At 36.7% G+C, this 22,028-nt stretch overlaps 1 protein-coding gene across 5 annotated transcripts in view; it reads left to right on the forward strand.

Moving 5' to 3' along the window:
* Window positions 1–22,028, forward strand: part of SPAG16 (sperm associated antigen 16) — a 1,158,987-nt gene that overhangs the window by 74,029 nt on the left and 1,062,930 nt on the right. For all 5 annotated transcript variants that reach the window (XM_077956655.1, XM_001082826.5, XM_077956652.1 and 2 more), the window contains 2 exons: window positions 4,042–4,111; window positions 12,649–12,758. In XM_077956655.1, coding sequence (XP_077812781.1) covers window positions 4,042–4,111; window positions 12,649–12,758 — 180 coding nt within the window. The remainder of the gene's footprint in view (window positions 1–4,041; window positions 4,112–12,648; window positions 12,759–22,028) is intronic.

Genomic DNA, 22,028 nt, shown 5'->3' on the forward strand with positions numbered 1-22,028 from the left:
TGATACTCTTTCTGAATTTTGTTATGTTTGTCAATGGAAACTGGATGTGGCAGCCACCATTCTCAGGATAAATCCCAAACTCTACATTGTTCCTTATATCACTAGATTTTGTTCAGAATCCAAAATGGGTACACAGGATTCATGGAGCCAATGCAAGTCCTAGTTATAGGAAAGGCTGTGTAAATATTTGATATCTATTGCAAAAGGTGGAAGACTCATAATTCTCTAAACTCAAATTGCTAAGTGGCCAAAGTGACTGTCAAATATCCCTTATACAAGTCTAAACCAAGGCTTAATTAACCTACTCTCCAAATTAGGGCACAGAATATAGTCCTAGTCCTGTCAGCTCTCCAGGTGTGTCCTTGTGGAACAAGCCAAGGTTACCAGTTAATGAATGGAAACTGTTTGTGTACCCTTCATATAAAGAATGATTTATGGCCAACCAATCCTTTCCTTCTGTTGTAGCATACTAATCAGCTATACCCTGGGTGTACAGGCACAGATTAGCCTTTTAAATTGAACATATTAGTAGTGTGTCATGAAGCTATAGAATGAATTTATTCAAAATATGTGTACAGAGAAAATATCTTAAAATATGTGAAATGTTTCTCTATAATCTTTAGAAGATACATTACTTTTGTGCTTATCTTTTGAATATTTCTTTATTTCAACGTTTGATGCAGTTATGCTTTGAGAATTCATTTCCAACCAAACTTTAGGATGTGAGTTAAGAGCAGTAAGAAGCATCTTATGTTTCTACCTGGATTCCTGATTGTTACTTCCTTAAAAACCTTATCTTAATGAGCATTTACTGTGTTTCTCCTTAAACCTATACCTTGCATAAAGAAGGATTGTATAATAATTTAAAATTTTTGAATATTAGCTAGTTTGTGTATGAAAGAGTGAAAATACACTGTGGGATGACGAAAATCCAATAGGAAATACATGTTTTCAAATTTCTTTAGTAGATAATAGACAGTGAATCAACATTTATTTAAAATGTAATGAAAAACCTGTAACTTTGTTTTTAGATGAAATTATTGAAAATAGTGTTCAAAATTTTGAATTAGAACTCCATGACCCCCAAAAATGGTGAAATAGAATTGATTTGTAAGTATATATGTATACTAAATTATCTTTTATCTTTTTTGGATCATGGGATTCTAAGTCTGAATATGTGTGTGTGTGTGTGTGTGTGTGTATACACACTAAAAACTAAATCTAAATATATATATATTTTAGGTCTGTCTGCTTGGAGGGTCTAGAAGTTGTGACACTTCACCAGCAATGAGCATATCCAGTGTTAAGATCTTGATTTCTAATATCACTCTTTAATAAAAGGAAAGGAAACCAGGGTACTTTGGAGAAGTGTCTGATTCTAGAGCTGGGCAGAGAAAATACTAGATGGGCATGGAGCACTTGAAACATTCTCTTGTGCTAGAAAGGAAGGAAATTCTCAAAAAGTAGAACAGAAAAGAAAAACAACAACAACATAATAATGGGATATGTCAAGTTATGACAAAGGAACTGTAATGGGCACCTGCAGAGGTCAGTGGATCCCCAACCAAATTTGATTTGGGTATTCAGACTGATAACACCACACACACACACACACACACACACACACACACACACACACACACACAGAGGCTGTGAATAAATTCACTACTTGTGTAATTGAATTTGCTAAGGGGAGCTGCACATTACCTCCCAAACATTTCTGAAATGACTTGAGAGAGCAAGGAAGGGAGACTGGCTTGGGGGTTTTTATTGCAGTTGGGGATTAGGGCCAGGGTAAGATTTCTTATATGTGAGGTGAGGCTTGACTTATTTGAATCTCCCATCAGTACCACACAAGGGAATACCCAGGCATTCTTATCCAGTTGCCCAGATGTTGGGCACAAGGGAAGAGTGAGGAGGTAAAGCTTAAAGGCTGTTGACACTCAAACATCAAACAATAGAGTCAGGTTTGTCATTATAGGAATCCAACCTGAAGGAGCTTCCAGTGATCAAACCTTCTGAAACAATTTGAGCAACAAAATAATGTAGTGTTGGATTATAACTCAAAATATAAAATAAATATCTTTGATTCCTTAATGGTATAAATAAATGATTAGTAAAAACATGTGAGAGAGTAAACAAATCTCTGCAGAAGAATCCCAAGTAATACATGTTGATAATCCTTCCCTCAAGTAGGTAGAGCTTAACAACTCAGCTGTTAAGTGTTGGCTGCACTTAGTAAGTAATGACTTGCAACCAGAAATGCAATGGAAATAGGGAAGAAAGTAACTTTACAGTGAGGAAACCTGGCAGACTTCTCATCGTGTGATCAAAGGATCAAGGTTAACATCATCAGTTTTAAGTAATGTTGGTAGCATGTATCTGTGATGTAATATGCTAATAATAATGGCACTCCCCTGTGGTCTTCCTCTTGCAAATACATTACTTTAGTCTAACTGTGGGAAATATATCAAGCAACCTCAAATCTAGGGCTGTTCTGTAAAATACTGTCAGACTAATGTTCCCCAAAATTGTCAAGGACATTAAAATCAGGGAAAATCTGTGTATTAGTCCATTTTGTATTGGTGTAAAGGAATACCTGAGACTGGGTAATTTATAAGGAAAAGAGGTTTATTTGGCACATGGTTCTGCAGGCTGTACAAGAAGTATAGCACCAGCATCTGCTTCTGGTGAGGGCTTCAGGAAGCTTTTACTCACAGTGAAAGGTGAATGGGGAGCACGTATGTCACATGGCGAGAGAGGAGGGAGGTCCCAGACTCTTTGAAACAACCAGATTTCCCATGAACAGTGGGAAGGGTCATAGGCCAATCATGAGAGATCTGCCCCCATGACCCAAACACTTTCCCCTAGGCCCCACCTCCAACATTGGGGATCACATTTCAACAAGAGATTTGGAGAGGACAAATATCCAAACTATATCAGACTGAGAAACTGTCTCAGTCCAGAGGAGGCTAAAGAGACCTAAAAACTAGTTGTAAGGTGGTATTCTGGATGTGATTTTGAAACATAAAAAGGATATTATGTAAAAATTAATAAAACTAAAACTATGGCCTGTAGTTCATAATAATGTATCAATATTGGTTCATTATTTGTAAAAAATGTATCATTACAATGTATGATGTTAATGGGGGAAAAGGGGCATGGGACAAAACAGGAATTCTCAGTACTACATTAGCAACTCTTCTGTTAATCTTATGCTATTCTAAATAAAAAGTTTATTTTTGAAATTTATAATTCTTTTGGCTTCTAGGAATAGATAGTAATATTTTACTTTTTTTAACCTAGGCATTTCATGAGCACTCATCTATAGATTATAATTAATAAATTGTTATTTTCTATTAATAAAGAAATATTACTATCCAGTGATAGTAGAAAAAAGTATATATCTTTATGTAATTGAACAGATGGTATTTTGTATTGGTATAATCATATATAATGCAAGATGAAATAGCTTTTTGAGGTCAAATTTGAAATTTAAGTCTGTTTTTCAGGAATACAGGTAAATCATGACACCAAGCTAACAAATGTTCTTAATTATAAGACATGTTTAATAAAATAGAGAATATATGTGGGTGTAAAATGAGGTAAGAGTTTGGGGAATAAAAACAACTTCTTCATATTTTACTTTACAAGCGATAATTGCCTTATATTTTATAAATATAAAGGTGATAGTTATTGTGAAACAATTTGAACAGAGGAAAAACTGCTCTCAAAATAAAGAATTGAATAATTATTAAAGTGTACAATGAGTATTCTTAATTCAGGAAACTATGCTGTGAAATAAATGTTTCAGATGCTTACCTAAAATAAATAATTAATAATTAGCTGGTGGAATTATATTTCAACTTAAAAATATGTTTTTCTTTTGTTAAAATTTATGTTTTATTAAAAAAAGGTATAAATTTAAAAGAGATTAATATTTTTTATATTTTACAATGGATATTTAAATACTGTGTTTTCTGTAACGTTTTTAAAAGTCATTTAGTGTATGACTTCATTTCTTTGAATTTTATTTTTTAGATTTCTGGACTTCAAGAAATATTGAAGAATGTGGAAATAGGACATAGTTACCATGCTCCTGAAATGAAAGGTAAATGTAAAATGTGATGAAGCTCTAATTTAATATAGTTTGGTGATTTCTCAACCTTATCAGTGATTAATATTCTAGAGATATTTAAAAGTGAATAAGTGGTGGCTATTTCACAAATTAAAATTTTAATAAAAAGATTAAGAAGAAATATAGATATACTGTATGGATTAATTATAGAGAAAAACAAGTCAACTATAATGGAAGGACTTCTGTTTCTGGTCATTATACCTGGTACCAGACTAGCCTTCTCTGTATAAGTAACTCTAAAGCTAAGCTGTAAGATCGGACAACTCCTTTTAGGCAATAGAAAACAGACAGCTCAAGTAACAGAAGGCAATTGGCAGAAGGAAAATTTATAAAGTGAGCTCTGCCATCACCATGGCTTTGGGTCTGTGGAAGGTTCCAAACTGAGCTTCGTGGAGATGGATGCCAATAAGAGCATGGCAATCCTGATAATTGGAAATATCAGAGACCCTAGTTTCACAGCTTTTGAAGCCACTAGAATCTGTGGGGAAGGACATCAGAGAAGAGAGCTGCAATGAGGAGTAGCTCAGTTTGTGAGGGAATTTACTATGAGTCCTTAACTGAGGCTGCAATACAAGAGAGATACAATTATATAGGACCAAGAGGAGGCCAGAGATTCTAGAAGTTAAGCAGTGATGGGAGACATTGCACATCTGGCCATGCCTGGGTGGAAAGACCTCTTTCACACTTTCTTAACAACACATTAACATTCAGCATCCCATATCCACCTTATAAACCAGGAACAAAACTTACACAGCATTCTTAGAGAGGACACAGAATTTGGAGTTTGAGTCTTGCCAAGTTATAGGGCCTTGAGAAACATTTAGGGCTTTCCATGGATCCACCCTTACGAAGCATAAAATCAAGCCAAGGATTTTAGGGTCATCAGCCAAAAATGGAACTGCCTTCTAGAGCAAAAAATGACATCCTTTTGAGGAAGACAGTCATCTAGAGTCTTTACACTCTTTTACCCATACTTCCTAGTACATAATTAAACATTTCTAGATATGAATAGGAACAGGAAAATGTGACCCATAATCAAGACATCAAGCAATACATGGAAACCTACCCTAAAGTAGCTAAATTGTTGCATTTAGCAGATAGAAAGTACTAAAGCAGATATTTTGATTATATTCAAGGACTTAAGGGAAAATATTAAGAAGTGAACAGATGGGGAATTTCAGCTGAGAAATCAAAACAAGCATACATACCAAACCAAATTGAAGTTCTATAACTGAAAAATAGAATAACTAAAATGAATTTTTTTTGATTTTTGAGACGGGGTCTTGCTCTGTCACCCAGGCTGGAGTGCAGTGGCGTGATCTCAGGTCACTGTAGCCCCTACCTCCCAGGTTCAAGTGCTTCTGGTGCCTCAGCCTCTCCAGTAGCTGGGACTACAGGCATGTGCCATCATGACTGGCTAATTTTTGTATTTTTAGTAGAGATGGGGTTTCATCATATTGACCAGGCTAGTCTTGAACTCCTGACCTCAAGTGATCCACCCGCCTCAGCCTCCCAACATGCTGGGATTTCAGGCATGAGCCACTGCACCCAATCGAAAATTTTGTTGAATGTATTTCACAACAAATTAGAGATGACAGAAGTGTCAGTAAATTTCAAGAGAGATCAATAAAGGCATCTAGTCTAAAGAAGAAAGATAACAGATTTAAGGAAAACTTGCCTATTTAAGATATATAAAATTAAAGTCTCAAGAGAAGAATGAAAATGGAGCATAAAAATATTTAATGGCCCCAAATTTCCCCAAATTCATGTAAAGTATAAACTTAAACACCTAAGAAGAGAGCTAATTATACACATAAAGAGAACCATTCCTGAACACACTGTGTTGAAATTGTTGAAAATTGAAGCGAGAAAATCTTGAAAGCAGTAATATAAATACAGGCTGATTTCTCATAGGAAATACTGGAGGCTAGAAACAATAAAATGGTATTTTTAAAGTGTGGAAAAAATTTTAATTCAAAATTGTATATCCAATAAAAATATCCTTTAAAATTTAGATAAAATGTAGGCATTTTAAGATAAAGGAAAACTGAGAGATTTTGTTGCAAGCCTTTCTGTACAACAGGAAATACTAAAGAACTTTCTTTGGGTCAAAAAGAAAATTTGCCAGAAAGAAATTAAGATGTACCACAATTGAATACAGAGAATTAAAAATGTTAAATTCTGGTTAAAATAAGAAATATGTTTTCCTTTTCCAATATCCTCAGAAGAAAAGTGACTGATTAAAATAAAAATTATAGTGTCATAAGGTAATGTTTATAAGGTATATAAAATAAAAGGAAAATAAATCGAGGTGTGATGGAAATGTTTTATATCTTAATTTTGGTAGTAGCTTCATGCCTATTTATATTTGTCAAAACACACCTAACTGTACAATTAGAGTACATAATTTACATACAATAAAATGCATAAATTTAAGTATACCTGTGTTTATTTTTGGACAAAGAGGACTTTTTTTTTTTTTGGCTCAGATGGCTAGAAGACACAGGCAGTGTTCTCAGACATGACTAGATCCAGAAGGATTATGTCCCTAGGACCTGGTCGCTGCCTCTCTCTTGTGAGCTGGCTTCATTTTTTAAAAAGGATAAACTTTATTTTTTAGAGCAGTTTTAGGTTTATAGCAAAATCGAGCGGCAGGTACAGTGATTTTCCATATACCACCTGCCCCCACACGTATACCACCTGCTCCCAGACATAGCGTCCCCTATTATCAGCATCCCCTACCAGATTGATACAGTTGTTAAAACTGATGAGTGTCCATGGCATTATTATCACCTGAAGTCCATAGTTTACATTAGGGTTCACTTTTGGTGTTGTACATTCTATGGAATTCAACACATTTATGACATGTATCCAACATTATAGTGTCATGCAGAGTAGTATCACTGCCCTAAAAACCTTTTGTGCTTTGCCTATTCATCTCTTCTCCCTTCCTACTTTTCTAATATTTTATGTTAAAGTAGTATCAGTTATGCACAGTGATTCCTAAGGGACTATGCACAAGGATGTTTATTGCAGTCATAATAGTAACACAACAATACAAGCAATCTCACTTTTTAACCACCAGTGAATGTTTATAGTTGATCATACAATAATAAAAAGTCTCTAAAAATCATGCATAAGAAACACTTATGTTACAATGTTAAGGAGTAAAAACATTTATATGGTACAAGTATATGCCTGTTGAATATATGCAAAGAAAAAATATTAGAGGGTACATATCAGGATTTTAACATAATTTTCTCTATGTTATGTGACTACTTCCTACCCTTTTTCTTTATTGTGTCTTTTACAAAGAATGTACATTTCTGTCAACATCAAAAATTGTTCTAATATTAAGATAACTTAAGAAGAATATAATCAGATATAAATATTAAAGGATGGTTTGAAATTATCATAATTTCATGAACTGTAACTCCAAAAATGACTGAATATTCTGAAAAAGAATATATGTAAAACAGTTTAAAGGTTGAGGGACTTCATGAATTGGGTTGATGTTTGCACCAATTAATCTCTAATGATTCATTCTACTCTAATGGTTTAAATTTTATATGTTTATGCTTGACATATCAATTAAAATAAACTGATGCTTGACAGATAACTCATTTATGAAATTATCTCCTGGTGTTTAGTCTAATTCATACAAGAACATATTGCATGTTTTTCTTGAGTGATATTTTCAAGGTACTTTGGAGATTAAACTTGTAATTGTTATTTTGATCTGTGATATTTTCAAATGGCTTTTAGTCAAAAGAAATTCTGACCCAACATGGGGAAATAGTTTCTTTTAGTTATATATCCCAACTATCTGATCAAAAGTAATTATTTAAATCCTGTACTAATTTTATGCTCTTTGTAAACATGAACTCTAGTTTTAGATATGGAACTTGAAGCACTTTTCCCTAAGCTTCTGATCTCAGCATTTGTCTGTGGGCCCTTAGACTCTGTCATGTCTCCAGTTGCTAAAACTTGGTATCCTACTTAGTCAGGGACTGTAATTTGAAAAGACGAGGTGGGCGTGGTTGCTCACGCCTGTAATCCCAGCTCTTTGGGAGGCTGAGGCAGGCAGATCATGAGGTCAGGAGATCAAGACCATCCCGGCCAACATGGTAAAACCCTGTCTTTACTGAAAATACAAAAATTAGCTAGGTGTGATGGTACGTGCCTGTAATCCCAGCTACTTGGGGGGCTGAGGCAAGAGAATCCCTTGAACCAGGGAGTTGGAGGTTGCAGTGAGCCGAGATCATACCACTGCACTCCAGCCTGGCAACACAGCAAGACCCCGTCTCAAAAAAAAAAAAAAAAAAAAAAAAAAAAAAAAAAGACTATCTATTGGTTAAGTGGTTGTTCCTCATAATTCCTGTGTTCTTCATATTTTCATATTACTTCCTCCCTCTTTACTTGCTCATTTAAGTTTAGTTTTAAAAATACTTCCCTCTCGCTCTCATTTATCCATTCATCCACCCATCCATCCATCTATCCATTTATTTTGGGCAGAAGTTGGCATGTCAATAGAGATTCTTCAAATTAAACATTATTTACTTTGAAGTTAGAAAACAACAAATTGTCATTTACTCTAAACTTTGGGATCAAGACACATTAATTATTATTTAATCTAAATTTAGGGAATAAGACACAAATTGGAATGATTTGGAGCAAAGTTAGCAAAGTATTTTAAACATACTTTTTTGACTACCAAAGTGATGTTTATTATAGAAAATGCAGACAATGATAACATATATTTTAAATAATCACCACATAATTGCTGCCATACAAAGATAATATTAATACTTTATTACCTAATCTCACCTGAAAAGAGTTTTCAATTTTACATTTATTCTGTCTGGTAGGTCAAAAGTAGAAAAATTTCTGGGAGAAACTATGAAATAATTATTATTGAGTAGATATTTAAACTGAAAATTATGGATGATGTTTTTATTTTTATTAAGGGTCATATGTATCGAATATTTACATGACACTATACAGAAAACACTTTTTAGTACTACATATTATGAGATAAAACTTTTTTTGCAAATTAATTTCAAAAAGCTTATGAAATCTACTGGTTTTGATTGTCATCCTTGTATTAGTTATTTTGTTTGCTATAAGGTTGCAATTTCAGTGCAATAATGCCTATTTTTAAAGCAGATCATAATGATACATATAATTGCATTTTAGCATATCTTATAATGTATAGGAAATTATTAATTCAGGATGACCTTCTAGAAATTGGAAATGCTTGGTGAAGTGAAAAATTGTGAAAGCTGACTTCAGAGCTTTGAAGAGGAAATAAATGTCATATATAGTAAAGCAAAGTAGCTCTTAAGTTAGTACTTCAAAATTAACAGTAGAACAAGTACTGATTATTTCTTATAGTTTAATTAATTGCTGCTTTTTAAGTTCGTGTTTTGTTGCTGCTCAGAATTGCATTATGAGATGCCAAATTCATGTAATTATATAGTCTATATGGTCTAATTAATAGAGACTTTTTTCAAATATAGCATCTTCTCATTTACCTTTATTATCTTTTTCTGAATTCTAATTATATAGATCTAACCAATCTCCTCATTTTAGTTTACGTGTGTTGCAGTCTCTTAGACATTTTCTATTTCTCTGGGTTAAATTATAGAAAATGTCTTCAAAACCTTTTTCAGTTAAAAAGTTCTCTTTTCAGTTTTATTTGCTCTATAAGGAAGTTAGGGAGTGGCACAAGGTAAGTGCTCTTTAAATATTTAATTATGGTATTTATGTCTTTCTGATATTTATCCAAGAGCCTGAACATGTTAACATTGATTGAATGTGTACACACATGAAAGAACAATTGAATGGGTAAAATTTAGCAATGGAAAGTACAATAAATAGAATTTCTATAAATGAAAGTGTGTTTGTTTATTTGCTGTTTGTTTTATCTCAAGAAAGTATGGATGCCTTAAAATGTTGACTTTACCTAAGTAAAATTTGGAAAACTACACAGTACCTGTTGGTTCCATAGCCTTTGTCATTAATAAGCATTAGATGACAGCCATGAGAAGCTATGATAGAGACAAAGACTTTGCTGGGATATTACTCAACATTGAGAAGTGCTGTATAGAATCTGAGAATTACATGCACTTAAGACTGAATGTGATACAGACTTTACTGTCTGCACCTTTCATTTGTTCTGTAAATTTTTGTGTAATAAAAGTGATACTTATTTGCTGGAGAGTGGAAATCATATTTATTCTCACTACATTGAAAAATAAAAACAGTATGGCGATTCCTCAAGGATCTAGAACTAGATGTACCATATGACCCAGCCATCCCATTACTGGGGATATACCCAAAGGATTATAAATTATGCTGCTATAAAGACACATGCACACGTATGTTTATTGCAGCACTATTCACAATAGCAAAGACTTGGAATCAACCCAAATGTCCATCAGTGACAGATTGGATTAAGAAAATGTGGCACATATACACCATGGAATACTATGCAGCCATCAAAAAGGATGAGTTTGTGTCCTTTGTAGGGACTTGGATGCAGCTGGAATCCATCATTCTTAGCAAACTATCACAAGAACAGAAAACCAAACACCGCATGTTCTCACTCATAGGTGGGAACTGAACAATGAGATCACTCGGACTCAGGAAGGGGAACATCACACACCGGGGCCTATCATGGGGAGGGGGGAGGGGGGAGGGGGGAGGGATTGCATTGGGAGTTATACCTGATGTAAATGACGAGTTGATGGGTGCAGCACAGCAACATGGCACAAGTATACATATGTAACAAACCTGCACGTTATGCACATGTACCCTACAACTTAAAGTATAATAATAATAAATAAATTTAAAAAAAAAAAAAAGAAAAAGAAAAACATTTTTTTCTGCCAGTACTCTGTACATTCTGTAGTGTTTATTCCTAAGTTTTGCTTTTAAATGTGTAATACTTTCCTAAAATTTTATTAAGTGTGTATTTTTCGTTTTGTTTGTAGAGCAACAACATATACACATAAACCCTGCCCTTTTGGATTTTCCACCTTTGTTATTCTTACCATATTTGTTTGTTTGCTTGCTTTTTAATTTTATTTCTTTTATGAAGTGGCCTTTAGCACTGTCTTACATGCTACATGAAATCTGCTTATATTGCTGGAATTATCTGTTGGATTCTTGAGTTTTTCTCCCTACTGATTTTTCTTTCCTCTGATATTACTATATGCATACCCCTTCTCATATACAATGGGAACAAAAGGTAGTGTGACCTTCACAAGATTGTTTACATAATTGCATAAAATTGTATATATAAGTTGTTTAGAATAGTGCACATTATGTGGTAAAACATCAATGAGGCTTGAATGTTAGTTATTGTTTTTAATATCAGGTTGACAACCCTGGAATTTGAAGGGGAAAATATAATAAAAGAGAATCAGAAGTAAATATTTTCCCTTAATCTCAGCAAGCTGTAATTGTTGCCTTTCCTCTAGACTTCAGCATCCTAGATGCTGTGGGACTCTAGCTTATAGCACCTTCAGGGAGGACAGGCAGTTTGGATACCCAGGTCTCTCAAGTACTTCCATGTAACATGGGGTTATGGAACATTTTTTAACGTTATCGTGGGAGTTATTTTGAGGATTTTCTCCTTTGTCTAGAACTGGTATTGAATAGAAAAAATTAGTCAGAAAATAAAATAAAATAAATGCCAGCCATTTTCTTCCCTGCCTTTATAATCTCAGGATTTCTTAAGAGAGACTTGACATTGAAATCATCCAGATATTTCTTTGTTCATCGTCTTTTCTCTGTTATAAATCTAGTGTTATAATTTGTAACATTTAGTTGTTTATTTGTGTTAGTGATTATAACCTTCTTAGTTTTTTGCAATCAACTTACTGTTTAGAAATACAAGTGGAAATATGTGTACTTATATATGTATATGTATTATATGTAGAAAAATGTGAGAACTTTTTCTGTCAATTCCCCACTCTCAAATGATTCCATTAAGACTGCTTATTATGTCCATGAGAAGTAGGAGACTAATGTTACAACTATTTTGAATATTACCCTGTGTTTTTCCTTTTTGTCCTTAACATAGGGAAGCGTAGACAATAATATTTTATTAATACAATATTCTCTTTTTTATAATAAAAATATGTATTATCTAGTTTCATGTGGGAAGTTTTGTCATTTCTTATCATTCTGTTCTTCACCATCTTTAACTCTCTTTATAAATACACAAAGCCTAGTGATAACAGGAATTTGGATATATCATAACTGGGCTCTGTAACTGGCTCACCATGTATTTAGTTAACCTTGTAGTAATGCCACTCTGCATTTTTGGGAACGGAATCTTGAGATCACACCTAAAGCATTTGGTATGGTTTGGGTATCATTAATTTAACGAATTTTTTAAAAATACATGCATCATTAAGATCTTGGTTTTCATATTTTTGGTTGCAATCATTTTATACAGATAAACAGTGCAAATATTAAGAATAAATTATATTATCTTGTAGTTGGTCGTAGTCGCGAAAAAGAAAATACACCAGAAGGTCCTACTCAGAAAGGTCTTCGTGAAGCCAGAGAACAAAACAAATGTAAAACAAAGATGAAAGGCAATACAAAGGTATGATATTTGTTTTTGTTTGCATTAAGTCATACTTAACTCTCAGATCTTTAGATCCGTTCACTCATATGGTATCATTATTTTACCGGAAAAGGAATTTAGAGGTTACATATTCCAGGCTACTTGGTTTATACATGGACAGTGGAGGTATCCAAATGTTACTAGTAAGTAGTTAATTCAGGGACACAGGCTTATTAGTAGCAGAGACAGCTCAGTGGATCACTCTGCCACCTATCCCAATGTAATCATGATCATGTCTGCTCACCTGCTAACTTTTCTGCTTGAAATTACCTCTGTCTAAAAGAAATCACTCCCAGGTCATGTCTTGTTATTTCTTTTCTCAAAATGTAATGTCAGACTTTACTTAGTCTCTTTAAAGGTAGAATGAAATAGCATTATGCTCCATTTAATGATCTCTTTATATCTTGAGTACCTTCACTTTGTAATCAGACTGGTAGTTTAAATCTTCGCCAGTGATTAAAGAAAATGGTATTAAAAATGGTTGGTCAAAGAGATTGAAAATAAAGAAAATTACATAAAACCTGTTAAGAGTTTAGTTTATTGTTATGAAAATTACATAAAAGTCTAGCTCTGATGGCGTGAACCCGGGAGGCGGAGCTTGCAGTGAGCTGAGATCCGCCACTGCACTCCAGCCCGGGCGGCAGAGACTCCGTCTCAAAAAAAAAACAAAAAAAAAACCAAAAAAAAGTCTAGCTCTGGTAATGATTTTTCTTGTAAGGCAGTTGTTACCTTAGAGTTCTAAAATATCTGGCACTTATTTTAAAATAAAAATATTTACAATTATAATAGCTTCTTAGTAATTCTAGAAGAAGAATAGATTTGTATGAATTCAAATAATAGCATTAACTTAGGTAATGCCAATAATATTTTTTTCTCTCTAAAACATGCATTGGATTCTGGTATTGTATAAAATATTTGAATAAAATAAAGTCTAATCACTTTTTGGTTATAATAAGCTTTTTATTATAATCTTGTACTTTTTCAGATTAGTGTTTTGTTGTTTTTCTGTCATCATAATTATAGATTATGGTATGTGAGGTAGACTCACATCAGATTTAAGGATTTTTGGAATGATGGAGGTGATTGTCACCAGAAACATTTTCATCTTCTAACGGTATAAGTATTCTCTTTCAGGTAGTAAGTCACATTAAGAAGTGATTTGTTGATTCATTCACTCAGTGTTACGGCTTGTAAGAGTTTAGATTAGTAATGCAAGGTTGACCGTCTATGTGACAAAAAGCTACTAAAATGTAGGAAAAGTACATTGCATATTTATGCATAGTATGTTATTTTATGGTGTTGCATTCTGATATTTAATGTAATACCTACAGCGTGATAGAAAATACAGGTCATATTAAAGAGCTAAAGTATAAAATAAAGTGAATCCTTCTCACCTTCATTGAGTAATCATTTTTAGTAATATTTCTTTTAATTTTCTTGTAGTTATTATTATAACAAATGACTGAGTTCTGTTTCTATTTTTTAATAATTCACTTCACATGGTATCTATTGACTCCGCTGTGACAAAGAGGCATTTAGAGCATTTTACTGACTTGATTTGAGTTACATTATTATGCATGTTGTCATAATTGATAACATTTACATTTGTTCTGTAGTCTTAATTCTATTTTCTATGCTTTGTCTGAAAATTAATACTAACATTTAATCCCATAAACAGCCTTTAAATGGATTATGTTTAAGTAAATGTGATTTATTGCAGACATTGCAAATCTAACAAGAATTGCAGAGGAGGAAGGAGAATACCTGAAATGCATAGGACTGTATTTAAAGATTTCTCTTTTAAAAACAGTCACTCTCTTCTACTTCCTTGGCTTACACTCAGCTGCCCCTGTTATGTATTCTCATATTTTCCTTCATAGATTGCTTTTTCTATTTTCCTAGAGTATCTCCTTGAGTAATTTTCAAAAAGGGCCAATGGAGACAAATGACCTAAGTTCATACGTCTGAAATATCCTTGTTCTGCGTTACACTGAGTAGATATTTTGCTGGAAATAGAGTTCTAGTTTTAAATTAATTTTTCACCAGAATTTTAAAGGCATTGTTTTAATGTCTTAGAGGATAGCAATAATTGCTGTTGGTCTGATTCTTGTTACTTTGTTGGGAAGTAAAAAATACCATATACAATACAATGTACCAGTAAACTAGTATTTTGAACAACTAGAACAGTGCGGTGTAATCATAACAACAACTTTATTTATGTGACCTACTGACTCTTAAAGCTGCTCAGTGGAGGTAATTCAACCCTTACCCTAGGGTGGTAATTCATTTCAGACTTCATGAAATTATTAGTTAAGTGTGTGTTTACTCTGGTTGCAAAACACAGTCTCAAATCAGTAATTAAGTATGTCCAGCTTTATGTAACACAAAAGCTCCACATTTGACATGAAGTTAAGCTGGGACCTTCTTTGGGCTAGACATTTGCAGTGTGGAAGGGGTTGTAATGGTGGTGGTGTGTGGCCATTCGTAAATCTTTTCCTCTTATTTTTTCCCTAGTTTGCTAACTGGGAAGGTTGAAGGTGCAAGGAGTGAGAAATTAAAGACGAATGGAAGAGTTGTTACTTGACTTGAGATACCTTATGATAGCTTAGAGTTTTTTGAACTTGGCAAAATCAGAAAGCTTTTATCCTGATGAGTACTGTATTAGTCAGGGCTCTCCAGAGGGATAGAACTAATAGGAGATACATATATGTGTGTGTGTGTGTATATATATATATCTAGAGGGATAGAACTAATAAGATATGTATATGGGGAGTTTATTAAGTATTAACTCACACGATCACAAGGTCCCACAATAGGCTGTCTGCAAACCGAGGAGCATGGAGAACCAGTCTGAGTCCCAAAACTGAAGAACTTGGAGTCTGATACTAGAGGGCAGGAAGAATCCGGCATGGAGAAAGATGTAGGCTGGGAGGCTAGGCCAGTCTGGTCTTTTCACATTTTTTCTGTCTGCTTTATATTCTAGCTGCACTAGGAGCTGATTAGATGGTGCCCGCCCAGATTAAGGGTGGGTCTGTCTTTCCCAGCCCACTCACTCAAATGTTAATCTCCTTTGGCAACACCCTCACAGACACACCCAGGATCAATACTTTGCATCCTTCAATTCAATCAAGTTGACAGTATTAACCATCACAAGTCCCCCGCTTGTCAACTTGAACCCGTACAGATCTGCTGAGATCATACATAATCTTCAAATAAAGACAATAATAAGGTCATAATCATGCCTAACATAACACAACTATCCTTCATATAACCAGAAATGCATCAGTTCCCAACTCAAGTACTATTACATAAAGTTAACAATACTTAAATGCTGATGTGAAGTCAGTAAATCTTATGTGATAAGGGAAAAAGGAAATAAAATGAAGGTATATTCTTAATGCAGTGTATACATGCACAATCATGGTTTTAACAAAAGAAGGAGGGAATACCCATGACAATTACAGTCCTCGTTTCTGCAGCTGGTCATGTGGTCGTAGCTGGTATTGATTACTACCTTGTTCTAACCTGTATTCCCTTTGCCTTCAGCAAGTACCTCAGCAGGTTGTATATTTTTCCTGGTGGAGTGACCCAAATCTTCATCCTTGAAGGATCTGAGCCATATGCAGTCCTGCCCAGATTGGGCTGTTGTAATTTCCCATTGACCATAATCACAGGGCATGACAATACTAAGAGACACCCTAACAGATCTCCTGTATTCATGCATACTCTTTGCTACCTCCATTGTGGAGTAGTAGACTGATTTCATCTTGATAGTCTGGGCCAATCACCCCAGCCAACACTGTAACTCCCTTCTTAGCCTGTTGACTTAAAGGTAGGAGGAGCCCAAAGTGTCTAGGTGGCAATCTTAACTTCCAGTTTAATGGAATACACACACACACACACACACACACACACACACACACGTGTATCTCCTATTAGTTCTATCCCTCTGGAGAGCCCTGACCAATACAGTGCTCATCAGGATAAAAGCTTTCTGATTTTGCCAAGTTCAAAAAACTCTAAGCTATCATAAGGTATCTCAAGTCAAGTAACAACTCTTCCATTCGTCTTTAATTTCTCACTCCTTGCACCTTCAACCATTGTTGTGTCTCCTGGTGGCAGCGTTCTTCCCTCTGGAACTAAGACCTATAGACCAGCAGAATCTAATGTTGTGTGAACAGGAAGCAAGAATTTTGCTAGTGCAACCCCTTCTGCACTGCATCACTAGGGGTGATGGTGAGTGGTGCCACTTCCACTTCCACCCCTTGATTCCTGGACCCATGAATCCTGGCTATGGGAGAAACAGTACCATATATTGAATGCTGATTCAGAGCATACACACCTTCTGGAGAACTTTGCCTCAGCCCAGCAAAGTATCGTCACCTAGTTGGTGTTGTAATTGTGACTTCAAAAGGCCATTCTACGGTTTTATCAATCCAGCTGCTTCAGGATGATGGGGAAACATGGTAAGACCAGTAGATTCCAGGAGCGTGAGCCCACTGCTGCCCTACTTTAGCTGTAAAGTGAGTGCTTTGGTCAGAGGCAATGCTGTGTGGAACACCATGATGGTGGATTAGGCATTCCGTGAGTCCATGGATGATGGTCTTGGCAGAAGCATTGCGTTTAGGATAGGCTAACCCATATCCAGAGTAAGTGTCTATTCCAGTAAGGACAAACCTCTGCCCTTTCCATGATGGAAGAGGTCCAGTATAATCCATCTGCCATCAGGTAGCTGGCTGATCACTCTGAGGAATGGTGCCATATTGAGGGCTCAGTGTTGGTCTCTGCTGCTGGCAAATTGGGCACTCAGCAGTAGCCATAGCCAGGTCAGTGCCATGGTGAGTGAAAGTCCATGTTCCTGGGCCCATGTGTAACCTCCATCCCTGCCACCATGGCCACTTTATTCATGGGCCCATTGGTGATGACAGGGGTGGCTGGGGAAAGAGGCTGAGTGGTGTCCACAGAATGGGTCATCCTATCCACTTGATTATTAAAATTCTCCTCAGCTGAGGTCATCAGTTGGTGAGCACTCACATAGGATACAAATATCTTCACAGTTTTTGACCACTCAGAGAGGTCCATCCACATACCTCTTTCCTAAATTTCTTTGTCACCAGTTTTACAATCGTGCTTCTTTTAAGTCCCTGACCATCCAGCCAAACCATTGGCTACAGCCATAAATCAGCATATAATCACACATCTGACCATTTCTCCTTCCATGCAAAGTGCATAACCAGATGCACTGCTCTAAGTTCTGCCCACTGGGAAGATATCCCTTCATCACTGTCTTTCAGGGATGTCCTAGAAAGGGGCTGTGGTGCTACAGCTGTCAACTTTTGGGTGGTGCCTGCATATTGTGCAGAACCATCTGTGAACCAGACCCTAGTCTTCTCTTCCTCTATGACCTGATCATAGGTAACTCCCCATGATGCCATTGGTGTAAGCTGGGAGACAGAAGGCAGGATGACAGGAATGGAGACCATGGACATTTGAGCCACTTCCTCATGTAACTTACTTGTGCCTTTGGGACCTGCTTGAGCCCAATCACACATATACCACTTTCATATGATGATGGAATGCTGCTGTGCATGACCTAGTTTATGGCTAGATGTGTCAGAAAGCACTCAGTTTATGATGGGCAGTTCAGGTCACATGGTGACTTGATGACCCATAGTCAGACGTTCAGTTTCCACCAAAGTCCAGTAACAGGCTAAGAGCTGTCTCTCAAAAGGAGAGTAGTTATCTGCAGAAGATGGCAGGGCCTTGCTCCATAATCCTAGAGGCCTCTGCTGTGATTCACCTATGGAGGCAGCATTGGATCTGCTGAGTCATACGGCCCCAGTGGTAGAGCAGCTTGTACAGCAGCCTGGAACTGTTTCAAGCATTCTCCTGTTCTGGACCCCACTCAAAACTGGCAGCCCTTTGGGTCACTCGATAAATGGGCCAGAGTAACATACCCAAATGAGGAATGTGGTTGCCTACAAAATCCAAATAGGCCCACTAGGCATTGTGCCTCTTTCCTGGTTGGAGGAGGGGCCAAATGCAGCAACTTATCCTTCACCTTAGAAGGAATATTTCAACAGGCCCCACACCACTGGACCACTAGAAATTTCACTGAGGTAGAAGATCCCTGAATTTTAGCTGGATTTATTTCCTGTCCTCTGTCATGCAGATGTTTCACCAATAAGTCCAGTGTGTTTGCTACTTCTTGCTCACTGGATCCAATCAGCATAATGTCATCAATATAATGGGCTAGTGTGATATCTTGTGGAAGTGAAAAAGTGATCAAGGTCTCTCCGAATAAGATTATGACACAAAGCCAGAGAATTGATATACTCCTCAGGTAGGACAGTAAAGGTATATTGCTGGCCTTGCCAGCAGATAGCAAATTGCTTCTGGTGGGCCTTATGGACAGGAATGGAGAAAAAGGCATTTGCCAAGTCAGTGGCTGCATACCAGGTACCAGATGTGTTAATTTTCTCAAGCGATGAAACCACACCTGGTACAGCAGCTACAAGTGGAGTCACCACTTGGTTAAGCTTTTGATAACACACTGTCATTCTCTAAAATCCATCTGTATCCGGGGAAAACCCCATTCCTAATATTCAATGTGGGTTCTTTTCTATTTCCCTAAGCACTGGCTGGTCTGAGAAATAAAGGGAAAGAGTACAAAAGAGAGAAATTTTAAAGCTAGGTGTCCGGGGGAGACATCACATGTTGGCAGGTTCTGTGTGCTCTCTGAGCCGTAAAACCAGCAAGTTTTTATTAGTAATTTTCAAAAGGGGAGGGAGTGCACGAATAGGGTGTGCATCACAGAGATCACATACTTCACAAGGTAATAAAATATCACAAAGCAAATGGAGGCAGGGTGAGATCACAGGACCACAGGACGGGGCGAAATTAAAATTGCTAATGAAGTTTCGGGCACTCATTGTCATTTATAACATCTTATCAGGAGACAGGATTTGAGAGCAGACAACCTGTCTGACCAAAATTTATTAGGCAGGAATTTCATCGTCCAAATAAGCCTGTGAGCGCTACAGGAGACTGGGGCTTATTTCATACCTTCGGCTTCGACCATAAAAGACAGCCGCCCCCAAAGGGACCATTTAGAGACCTACCCTCAGGTGCACATTCTCTTTCTCAGGGATGTTCCTTGCTGAGAAAAAGAATTCAGCGATATTTCTCCTATTTGCTTTTGAAAGATGAGAAATATGGCTCTGTTCCGCCCGACTCACTGGCAGTCAGAGTTTAAGGTTGTCTCTCTTGTTCCCTGAACGTTGTTGTTATCCTGTTCTTTTATCAAGGTGCCCAGATTTCATATTGTTCAAACACACATGCTCTACAAACAATATGTGCAGTTAACGCACTCATCACAGGGTCCTGAGGCAATGTACATCCTCCTCAGTTTATGAAGATGACAGAATTAAGAGATTAAGTAAAGACAGGCATAGGAAATCACAAGGGCATTGACTGGGGAAGGGATAAGTGTTCATGAAATCTTCACAATTTATGTTCAGAGATTGCAGTAAAGACAGGCATAAGAAATTATAAAAAGCATTAATTTGGGGAACTAATAAATGTCCATGAAATCTTCACAATTTTTGTTCTTCTGCCACGGCTTCAACCGGTCCCTCCATTCAGGGTCCCTGACTTCCCACAACCCATCTGTCTTCTGTATAGGCCTTATGGGAAAGTTGAACAGGAATGTGGTGGGAATCACCACCACCCCTGTGTCTTTCAAGTCCTTGATGGTGGCACTAATCTCCCCAGTCCCTCCAGGGATATGATATTGTTTTTGATTTACTATTTTTCTATGTAGAGGCAACTGTAATGGCTTCCTTTTGGCTTTTCCCACCATAATAACCCTCACTCTACCAGTCAGGGAGCCAATGTAGGGGTACTGCCAGCTGCTAAGTATGTCTATGCCAATTATGCATTCAGGCACTGGGGAAATAACCACAGGATGAGCTCAGGGACCCACTGGACCCACTGAAAGTCAGACCTGAGCTAAAACTCTATTCCTTTTTTTTTCCTTTTTTTTGTTTTTGAGATGAAGTCTCACTTTGTCACCCAGGCTGGAGTACAGTGACACAGTCTCAGCTCACTGGAATCTCTGCCTCCTTGGTTCAAGTAAGTCTCCTGCATCAGCCTCCTGAATAGCTGTGACTACAGACATGTGCCACCACACCCTTATAACTGTATTTTTAGTAGAGATGGGGTTTTGCCATGTTGGCCATGCTGGTCTCAAACTCCTGACCTCAGGTGATCCACCTGCCTTGGCCTCCCAAAGTGCTGGTACTACAGGTATGCACCACCGCACCTAGCCTAAGACTCTATGAATTACCTGACTTCCATAAGCCCCTACTTTAACTGGAGGAACACTATGACGTTTTGGGTTTCCTGGAATCAACATCAGTTCAGAGTCAGTGTCCAGTAGTCCCTGAAATGTCTCATCATTTCCCTTTCCCGAATGCACAGTCATACTATAAGAAGCTGGAGGTCTTCTTGGGGAAGGATGGGAGAAAGATTAACAGCATAAATTATCAATAACATAGTGGGATCCTTCCTCAAGGGGACATGGCCTCCCCTTCATTCAAGGGATTCTGGGTTCATAAACTGGCTCAAGTCTGGAAATTGATTGATTCTCTGTTTTTATAATTCAAATTAGTCTTTTGTCTATTCGACCTAGAAGTTTTCCACTTGTATTTATTAAGTAGCAATGCAGAAGGCTTCCTATCAGTTTCACTTCTAGGAACACCGTGATTAATTAGCCAATGCCAGAGCTCTACACTAGTCAGACTATTCTGATTGCTGATTTGCCTCAGCTGTCTATTACAGCAGCTCTGCCCACCTTGTGTTTGATGGTTGAATGCTGCCACTTGGTCCCTGCCACCATGGAATCCAATTATTCCCATTGTATTTAAATTTTGTTGTTGAGTGACTTCAGTTCCCACTGTTAGTTCTGACATACAGAGAAGAGCAATTACAAGGCTCTTCAAAGATGCAGATGCTGCCCTCACAAATCTGTTTTGCAAGGCATTGATCAAAGGCATATCTTCTATATCTTCTGAACCCTCCCAGCCATAATGAGTAGGTCTAAAGTGACTAATCCTCTCCACCATCCCAATCTCCCTAAGCCTTTGGATCCCTTCCTCTACATTAAACCAGAGGAGGTCAGGCATTTCCAGCTTGCTCACAGTGGGCCATCTTTTAATTCATATTTCAGCTAACCAAGCAAATAAACTA

This window comes from Macaca mulatta, chromosome 12 (assembly GCF_049350105.2).
Source record: "Macaca mulatta isolate MMU2019108-1 chromosome 12, T2T-MMU8v2.0, whole genome shotgun sequence".
NCBI classification, from domain to species: domain Eukaryota; kingdom Metazoa; phylum Chordata; class Mammalia; order Primates; family Cercopithecidae; genus Macaca; species Macaca mulatta.